Here is a 9,877-nt window from a genome sequence, read left to right as displayed (position 1 = left end):
GCCGGCGGCTCCGGGCTGCGCGCACGGGGCCGAGCAGGGCGCAGTCGCCTCCGCCGTATCTCTAATCGCTGACTGGAGTCCCTGGGCTCAGGGCATCTTCTATCCACCTCGAGGTCGACTTAGACCCCAGGCTGCCCTGTGACCCGCGATCGCGATCGAGGCCCTTGTTACTCGCCAGCCCTGCGCGGCCTGGGGAGCGTGGAGAAGGGATTCTCGGGCTGGGCCCGGTACCCTCCCCCCCGGGCCACGAACCAGGTGCGGGCTCGGCGCCCTCACCGCCCCTCCTCTCCCCTCCCGGCTCCTAGGGCCCGGCAGAGCGGCGGGAAGGTGAGGCACAAGCGGCAGGCCCTGCAAGACATGGCGCGGCCACTGAAGCAGTGGCTCTACAAGCACCGCGACAACCCGTACCCCACCAAGACCGAGAAGATACTCCTGGCCCTCGGCTCGCAGATGACGCTCGTGCAGGTAACGGTGCCCACAGGCTCGGAGTCCGCTCCCCCGCTAGCGAGGAGGACGCGGGTGGTGCCCCTCCGGGACGATGGAGCCCGGGCCCGGGGACAGCGTTCCGGATGCCTTGGCTCGGGTTGCAGGGGTGATGCTGGGAAGGGCTGCTTCTCATTCCGATTTATCGCTGTGGTGCAGCCGGCCGGTCCGGTCCGGGAGGGATTGCAGAATGTGCTGTTAGGGAAGGGACTGGAAGGTCAGCTGGGGATTTGGAGGAGGCCTGGGAATCTGTGCTCAGGTACGCTGTAAATAGGTCGTGCCCTAGGGAGAGCAGGAAGCTGGTTCAAACACAGATGCCTGCGCGCCACCCGGAGTTCCCGGTTCAGTAGTTTCCGGTGAGATCCGTAATTTACATTTCTAACAAGTTCTCAAGTTTTTCTGCAGCTGCTGGCCTTGTGCCCAAAAGCTTTGAGAACCCGGAACTCGGGACAGCAAATTGGAGCCCGTATTAAAGCTCAAGTTCGGAACAACGCAGAAGGGCCACTGTTAACAAAGGTTGGGGGACTAGAAAGACAGGGAGTGGGTTTGCGTACTTTATTATTCTTTAATAGAAAGCATCAGGGCCCCCCACTGGAACCCACAGTAGGCACCCTGCTGGTACTTTCCTACTGGGCTCAAGGAGAGGGGGCAGAATTCAGATCAGATGGTTGCTTGCCAAGGGTAGAGAGATGGTGCAAGGTTGTTTCTTTTCCAGTGAACACGCTAGTTTACATCGAACCAGCGTTTCTGAACACAGGCGTATTTGCTATTCGCTAAAACGGTAGTGTGGAGCACATCTCAAGGATAACATCGCCACTGTGCGTGGACGTCAGGGTCAGTAAGGGGCCGAGGAAGGGCAATTTAATTTTAGATGAGATGCTCTATCCATTTCACCAGTTTTCTGTAGTAGACACGGTGGCATGGACGTTGTACAAGCAAACAGAACATCCAGAAGAGAAGGGCGGGCAGGAGGGACAGGACACTTCACTCCGGACAGTAGCTCCACCGGACTGCATTAAATGTACAGTACGGGAAACACCCCCAGATAAACAAATACTAAATAAAAGAAAAGTCCGTTTCCAGAGTATCCTAAAACTGTCACTTCAGAATTAATTTTTGACAAGGTGTGAAAGCTGGCTTGAGGTCCGGCTTATCAAAATTCTAATATGTATTTTTCTGCTTATTTTTAGAATACAGCTGTAAAGAAAAACATGTTTTCCTTCTTATTCATAGGAAATTATATTAATAGTGACTCCCAACAGCAATAGAGGGATAAATTAATATGACTTATTGGCTTGATATCTGTTCACCATAAAAACAGCTTTCCATAATTAATATAATCATACTGTAAACATGTACTGATAAAAAATTTAAAACTATGAGCTATTCCATGATTTACAAAAGTCATTTCTAAATAAATTACTATAATCAGGAAAACTTGACCTATGAAAATAAATGTTTGTGGTGACTTCAGCTTAAACGTATACTATTTATCTTGAACATGTTTATCTTGAACTAATTTACACTTATTTGAGTATTTACAGTGGTGGCAGTAATGCTCTGTTACCTTATTTAGGTTGCTATACTTTTATAGAGACAGCAAAAAATGGACATTATTTTAGGACATTTTTAGTTATGAAAAGATAATAAATTACATTTAAAATTTTATGCAGTAGTTTAAGATGCAGCACAAGTAAACTATAATTTTCATAAAGAATGAAATTATTAGCTACCTGTAATGCCAGTCTGAATATACATAACAATTCTTTTTACATTTATATCTTGGTAGGGTTATTATGTTTCTCTGATTTACATGAAATTTCCATTCAAACCCCTTTCCTTTCTCATATACTTAGTCCTTAGGAAATAAAAATGCACAGAATTCCTAATTTTTAAATGGAGCAGGACCAGGGATGTAGCTCAGAGGCATACTGCCTGCCTGGCAAGTGTGAGGCCCTGAGTTCGATTCCCAGTACAAAATAAGAAAATTGGGCAAAGATTGTCCATAGTAATGAATGACAGCAGTATATTGATTATCATATTTTATCATAGTTGAAGTTTATTTCTTAAACTATAAAGTAATAAATGGAAAAAGATAAAATGTATAGAGTTACCAAGGCACCTTAATGTATAATACAGTTGTTTTCAAATAGGTACAATGGTTTGTCCATGTAAATTTTATGTATGTGTGTGTTTGTAAATGCATACATATGTATGAGTTCGTATAAGTCAAACATAAACTGAACATCCAAAACAAATTCTGAGTATGGAAAATTGCATAAATTATGTTAGGAGTTTACAGGGAAGACACAAAACTGTGATCTTAGACCCTAAGTAATAATGAGTCAGTCTTAGCCTGTGAGTTCCAGCCTTCTTGAGAAGTGTGATCAAATCCCACCCACAGCATTCGCAAGACTGTCACCCCTACCCTGAGCTTTCCACAGAACAAGCCATCTGCACACTTGTGGAGGGCAAATAGCTTGCTTTGGGGGAATAATGCTGTCATCATCATGAAGCTTTCCAAAATCTCTCTCTGACAGCTCACAAACGTCTTGAACTGTAAGATGTTCTAGTTTAAAAACTCATCCTGTCATAGGGAAAACACAGAGAGCAGCTTGTTCACTTCAATAGTATGTGATAGGTCTGCAGAACAAGCACACATATAACCCATTTCACTTTCAAAATATCTGAAAATATGTCCTATATCCATTTCTAGAGGCAAACATGGAGTGTTTCTCTTATTTCTGTCAAACTCTTATTTTTCTTATCTCCTATTTTTCATGGCTTATATTAACGAGATGTCTGCCTGTTAATTCCTTCACTATAGAAGTATATTATATTTGGGAGTTTGTTTTATATTTACTTTTTTCTTTGGATTATGTTACCTTCACTACTCTTAAATTGGTAAGGAAGGAAGAGTGTGAAATCTGGTCAGAAATTTCCCTTGAGGCCTAGCATTAAAAACATGGAAATATGTTTGAGGACCTCAGAAGGTACTTTTTCTTATGAATAGAAGTTCCATTAATCAGTAGCTACATGTGTTTTGTCCTTGAAAAATGAAGTGAGGAAATGTTTGTGCAACTTGCATTTGTTTTCGCTCACTTGACTGAATAACTTTGTGGGGATTTGCTGTGGCTATGCTTGACTCTTACTCACATTATTAATTTGACGTCTTTTTAATGTGATAATAGCACTTTCATAAAGTCAACGTGGAGGTGATTTGTGTGAGTGTATTTGTGTGCATGTGTTCTTTGATTTTACCTGACCAAAACGGTCTACTGTGCTTGGTTCCTATCGCTGGCTATTGTTCAAACAAACATTTAAAAATATACTTATACTTTCAAAATATAAATGGCTCTACTGTGGAATAATATCAGGTTCCATGAGCTTTTCCATTAGGCACATGCCAAGGAATAATACTTTCTCTTCTTATGCGCTTCAAATCCCTGTGATCTAGTTGCCCAAGACTGTTGTGCCAGAAGATCTTTCCTACCGTGTTGACATAGCTCTGTTGTTGCTTGGAAGTCAGTGCTTCTGCACAGATATGGGCACCTAGATAACTATATGTCTTACCGTCGTTGTTAAATATTCAGCGGAATCTCAGATTGTCCCTTATACATTATTCCAAGCGTTCTACCACATAGAAACGAGGTGCTCAGTAATTCAGCAGAGTAACTCGGAGTAAGTCTGTTAATTTGGCGTGTTCAGAGGTAGACAGAGGCTGGCTTATCCCTTTGGGTTCACTGTGATGATTGCTGTTTCAGTGTGATGAATGTAAACACCTCTGTTAGATAGGATGGACACTACTCAGTTTTGTCTTCCAGCTTTGAGATATTTGGCCCTCTGTGCTTTCGCTATAAAATGTGTGGTTTTTTAAAAGCACCGAGTTTAACTGTAAAATGCTGTTCTAGTACTTATTCTTGGTAAGAAAGTCTGTTTTGTGTAAAAACCAATTTAAAGAGACTGTGCTTGACAATCTGAAGGGAACCATGGTAGGTAAAAGGTAGACAATGTAAACTGGCATGTGCATTAATTAATACAGAAAAAATGCAAAAAGTTATTCAAATGAATTAGCCGGTGATTTGCATGTACTTGCAGAACTTACTATAAATAGATATGAACTTCCTTAGACTGTATCCAGCTGCTAGGTTGTACTGTAAATTTCTGGTCATAAAATATTGGCAAAGTAAATATATTAGCAATTTGGATGCCAGTCAAGCTTAAAAATCAGTTTAGACTGCTAGATATCAGTAAACTTTTCTGGAAAATTTCCTAATGTATAACTATTATTATATGGTAAGAAGTGTACATATATAAAACATTAAAAAGGATTTGACCCCTAAATATGAAAACTAGTTATGTCCATTAGAATTATAGAGTGCTAATGTTTCTTATTAGAAGGCCATTATGTTTTTTATTATGGGTCTTAAACTGAACTGGGTAGGTACAGTGTAAGCTAGTTAAGACTGGTTAAAATGTAACTAGTTCAGTCTGGATTGTATACTGTTTAGTGAAGAAAGTAAAAAAAATTTTTTTGGAGTTGGCTTCTATTATATATGAGTAATAGAAGCATGAGGGAAATCAGCAGCAATCCATGTGTGGGAGGAGCAGAGCCGGAAGTAACCACACCTATCTGATTGCTGGAGCATAATGGGCAGAGCAGAAGGTAGCTTTGTACCAACTACTAGGAGAATCAACACTGATGCAGGAGGGCTGGAGACATGTTCACAGTCTCAGTTTACAAGGCTGGCCAGGGTAACAGGGATTTCAGAGGAAAGATTTGAAGTTCATTAAAGTTGAATGACCTGGCTAACTTCACAGCATCTTTTTGACCAATTCCAGTCAGGAGACCAAGTGCTCCTCCTGCCACTGTACCATAGTTAGGATAAGAGGACATCAATGAGATTTCAAGAAGTGGAGTGTCTAAGTAAAAGTGACCATGAACCATTGAATTTCATGATGACTGTTAACAGTAAACATAATCATAAGTACTGCAAACATGTACTCAGAAAAATAAAACATTTTACAGCAGATATATGCAGGAGACGGGAATGGAAGACAGAGAAGTGGGAGGAATGTTGTAAAAGTCCCCGTTAGTAGTCAGGAGGATTGGGTGAAAATTTTGGCCGTGAACTGGAGCATCAGAGGCAGGTTTAGAATGTGAAGAAAGGGACGTGGCGCTTTGTGTTTCCATGGTGATGAATCCCCTCTGTATCCAGGGTAATCACGACTCCTTCACTGCTGGTCCATGTGGACTGAAGGGACAAAGCTTAGTCAGTCCTGGCCCTCAAAACCGTGACTCACAGAATATATATATATATATATATATATATTTGTTGAACAAATAGTTCAGAAGTTGTCTGGGCAGAATGAAAAGACTGAGCACTCGAAGTCAGACTAAATCGTGGTGATACTAGTTCAGCTTGGCCAAACGAAGCCCGAGACTTCTGAGGTGTCGTAGTGAGATCTTACATCACTGCACATAAATGTGAAAGGTCAGTTTCCACAGCTAAGGCAGAAGGAGGTGACGCATTACACGCGGAATATTGAATTTATGTGGGAGAACTATCGTGTGTTAGTCATGGGGATCGGGAGAACAAAATATAATTTGGCCTTTCTTAAAATAGAACTTAACCACAGTTTCATCCAAAAATTAGGGCTTGAGCAATGTGTAAAATTGCGTGTTGCAGTATAGCAAAAAGAAAAAGAAAACAAAAACTGCCAGTGAAACCTTTGCCACACAAGCCATATAGTAAAATGGGGTCGTGTTCTGGAACAAACTGACAGGAAGACAATTCTCTTCCTGTTTCATTCTTTTAAAATCATTTTTTTCTTGGAGATATTTAAAAAAATTATATACTGATAAGATCTTGAGATATTAGAATAAATCTCAAGTGCAGTTTCAGCCTCTGGAAATCCAGTGGCACCTTACAAAAAGAGCAGAAGGTTTTCTTTGTTTTGAGGCATCTATTGCTTTGCCTTCACCTGGGTGCTAAAGGACTTAACTTCTGCCTAAAGCTGGGGCTCTGTGGCTTTTCCCCCCATGCTGCTCCTCTGCCCCGCTCTGGGGGTTTTGCTGTCCTCCCTCCTTGCTGCTGCCGGTCCCCACAGCTGACCCTTGACCCTCTCCTTTTGTCTCCTTACAACTTCCTTTCCCTCTGCACACCTGTGCCCTGCATATCTGATCTTTCCCCTCTGAGTTCCGGGCATCGTGTTTAGTTTTCCTGGATATCTCCTCCATATGCTTTTCTAGCACCTCCAATTAGCCACTCCCCAAACCAAGCGCGTCATTTAATCTTTAAAGAGTTACACGTTCTCAAAGTGGTGCTCCCTCCTCTTGGTTGCACAGGTTGGACAGCTCAAGATCATCTTTAATTCTGCCCTCTTGTTCTTCCCCAACCATGTCTGTGAATTGTGACTTATATTTTTCTCCTCGTTCATCTTTATTGAGAACATACTTCCTGTCCCCTCCACCTGACACTCCAGCCTCCCTTCGTTTACAGGCTTGATTCCTCATGAAGGCTTGTGGCTCAATGGACAGTAATCCCACTCCCCCTTAGATTCTTGTATCCCTTTTCTGGTTTTATATTTTTTGAAATGGGGTCTGGCCATATTGCCCAGGCTGATTTCGAAGTTCTGGCCTTAACCTCCCACAGAGCTGGGACCACACGTGTGTGTCACCAAGCCTGGCTTCCTTTGGCTTCCGTGCCAGTCTGCCATTGTTCACAGCCTTCCCCAGCTCAGTCTCTTGCTAGATGTTTCTCAGACAGGAAAACAGTCAGATGGAATAGAGGAGGAGAGAGAAGAAAGCCGGAGAAAATCCTGAAGTAAATGGAAGTTGTGTTTCTTAAGCACATAGGTGCCGTTTAGTTAAGACTAAAAGTTTGGATGGCAAGGCCTCTGTAGTTTTGTTACTCAGCGTACAGGAAGAGCTCGGTTTCTATCAAATGTGCCCGGCATTGAAGGCGTGATCGGACCTGAACATCTAGTACGACTTCCGCTGACGAAAGATGCTGGAAGAGGCTTGGATCGTTTGTCCGATTTCAGGGGTTTTTATTTTGTTTTTTGTTTCGTACGGGGATCGGACTCTGGCCCTTGAATTTACAAGGCAGGGGGTGGAGCCACTGAGCTACATCCCCAGCCCCTTGGGTTGTTTGTGAGAAAGCAGATGAGTCATGTTTTCATGTTTAGTTAATGGGAAACTGCTATTGTTTTAGGTGTCAAATTGGTTTGCTAACGCGAGACGTCGGCTCAAGAACACGGTCCGGCAGCCCGATTTGAGCTGGGCTTTGAGAATAAAGTTGTACAACAAATACGTGCAAGGCAATGCCGAGCGGCTCAGCGTGAGCAGCGACGATTCCTGCTCTGAAGGTTTGTTCAGAGTTTTCATTTTCGCTTCTCGGCCTTTTGGCTAAGATCAAGCGCAGAAGTTTCAATTTGCCTCTTGTTGCTTGGCCTCTGTCGTAAGAAATTCACCTCCGAGGCCCTTTGCGAGGCTGACCTCACAAAGCAGATGATGCCATTGAGAGCTCTCAGTTACTGCGTGGAGTAACTGTTTAGACAGAGCGATGGCCGTTTCTTCTTGGGCATAGCTCATGCTGTGTTGGAATCACATTTTCTGTGAAATTCATGAAAAGTACACTATAGGGGAGATAGCAAAGACGCCTGTCTTCCTTTGCCTAAGAGCGAACCTCATATCCGAGATGGTTTTACACCTGCTGTACGTTCTTCGTAGATGGAGAAAACCCTCCGAGACCGCACACGAGCGAGGGGAGCTATCGCGGCCCGGTGCACCATCCTGTGATCAAAAGTGAGGGCGCGGTGATCAAAGCCGGCGAGGACTACGTCTCACCCCCCAAATACAAGAGCAGCTTGTTGAACCGTTACCTTAACGACTCTTTGACGCACGTCATGGCCACGGGCACTGCCATGATGGGGAAACCAAGGCAAAGAAACCATTCGGGATCTTTTAGCTCCAATGAATTTGAGGAGGAACTGGTGTCTCCGTCGTCGTCCGAAACCGAAGGCAATTTTGTCTACCGCACAGGTACGCTTGTGCTTTTCTTGTAATTAAGGTGATACCTGCGGTAAAAGAGAAAACTGGCAGCGGAGGGGTTTATTTTGACACATTTGAAGGCGTAGATTATTCGTATGCTACTTGTAATCCAATTTTAAAGCTTTTATTAAAAGTTGATAAGTTGGTTAGTAGTCTCACAGATGAAAAAATTTCAATTTAAATAATAAGGATAAAATTCTTTGTTCTCAATGAGAATTTTAACGTGAATGCTAATTATGTGTAGAGGAAAGCACTGGCTTACAGCCACCATGGAAATGCTTCATATTACTTTATACTCCATCTTTTCTCTTACATGCTCTGATTTCTAATAGTGATGGAAATAAACACAAATTAACACGAGTTCCAAGGTTTTTTGTGAAAGGAAAAGTATAGGCCTGGCTTCAACAGCTTTGGAAATTTTACTTTTATTCCTGGAAAGCCCAAGTAGGGTTGATAAATAGCTTTGAAATTTTTACTTTCATTCCAGAAATAATGAATCCATTTCTACCTGTCCAAAATATTCAGATGGAGTAGCATGCTTGGTAAAATTTTCTATCTGGACTTCAGTTCCCAGAGAGATTTCCTCTGACAGAGTGTTTGAGCAGGTTGTTTTGGAACAAGGGGTATGTGTGCCCTACATCTGGTGTGGATAGAATCTGAACCCTGAGGATTGCCAGCAAATGAGCTTTAATGTTAGATCTGGAAACAACTTCAGAAAGCGTCCAGTCCAGCCGCATTAAATCACAGATAAGAAAAGCCAGACCAAGTACTCCAAAGTTGCTCTTTTCCAGTTGAAAAGAGTAGCTAGCTGGGAGTTGGAGGAGCACTGCTACTAGCAGACGGTTGTGATTACCCCTGTCCTACCCTCGTTTACTAATTGTTATGCCATGCTAAGAGCCAGAGGTGCTGCCCTCATGATCTGGAGCTTGGTATATGGACAAGAGGGCTTTACGAAAGAAGGCCAATTTGGTCTGTTGAATATGCCTTTTAGATTATTTAGCCACAAATTTCATTTTCAAGTGTGTACAAGATATATGGGCAGTGAAAGTCTGAGTACGTCCTTACGTCGATCTTGCGTTCTGGGGCGTACCTCAAGTTCCAGCAACACAGACATCCCCAGGCACTCAGAAATGCCAGGCAGTCTTGTGAGAACTGGGTTTCAGAAGAAGTAGGAGCAAAAGGCCATTTAACCAATAAGGAACATAAAGAAGCTACATGTAAGGTAACTAAGCAGAGATTAGAGATTCATAGCATTATGAATGTTTATCTTCAGAGAAGGGAAAAGAAATCAAGTCATTCAAGTACAAATAGCTAAAAAAAAAAAAAAAAAAAAAAAAA

The 9,877-nt window shown here is 42.6% G+C and overlaps 1 protein-coding gene across 2 annotated transcripts in view; it reads left to right on the top strand.

Moving 5' to 3' along the window:
* Nucleotides 1-9,877, top strand: part of Mkx (mohawk homeobox) — a 59,612-nt gene that overhangs the window by 1,165 nt on the left and 48,570 nt on the right. For both annotated transcript variants that reach the window (XM_010614785.2, XM_010614786.3), the window contains exons 2-4: nucleotides 306-465; nucleotides 7,701-7,854; nucleotides 8,219-8,530. In XM_010614785.2, the coding sequence (XP_010613087.1) occupies nucleotides 306-465; nucleotides 7,701-7,854; nucleotides 8,219-8,530 (626 nt within the window). The remainder of the gene's footprint in view (nucleotides 1-305; nucleotides 466-7,700; nucleotides 7,855-8,218; nucleotides 8,531-9,877) is intronic.

The sequence above is a fragment of the Fukomys damarensis genome, unplaced genomic scaffold (genome assembly GCF_012274545.1).
Source record: "Fukomys damarensis isolate Sample0158 unplaced genomic scaffold, DMR_v1.0_HiC HiC_scaffold_19, whole genome shotgun sequence".
NCBI lineage: Eukaryota > Metazoa > Chordata > Mammalia > Rodentia > Bathyergidae > Fukomys > Fukomys damarensis.
The sequence above is the reverse complement of the archived record's forward strand: the minus strand, read 5'-3'. Positions and strand labels throughout refer to the sequence as shown.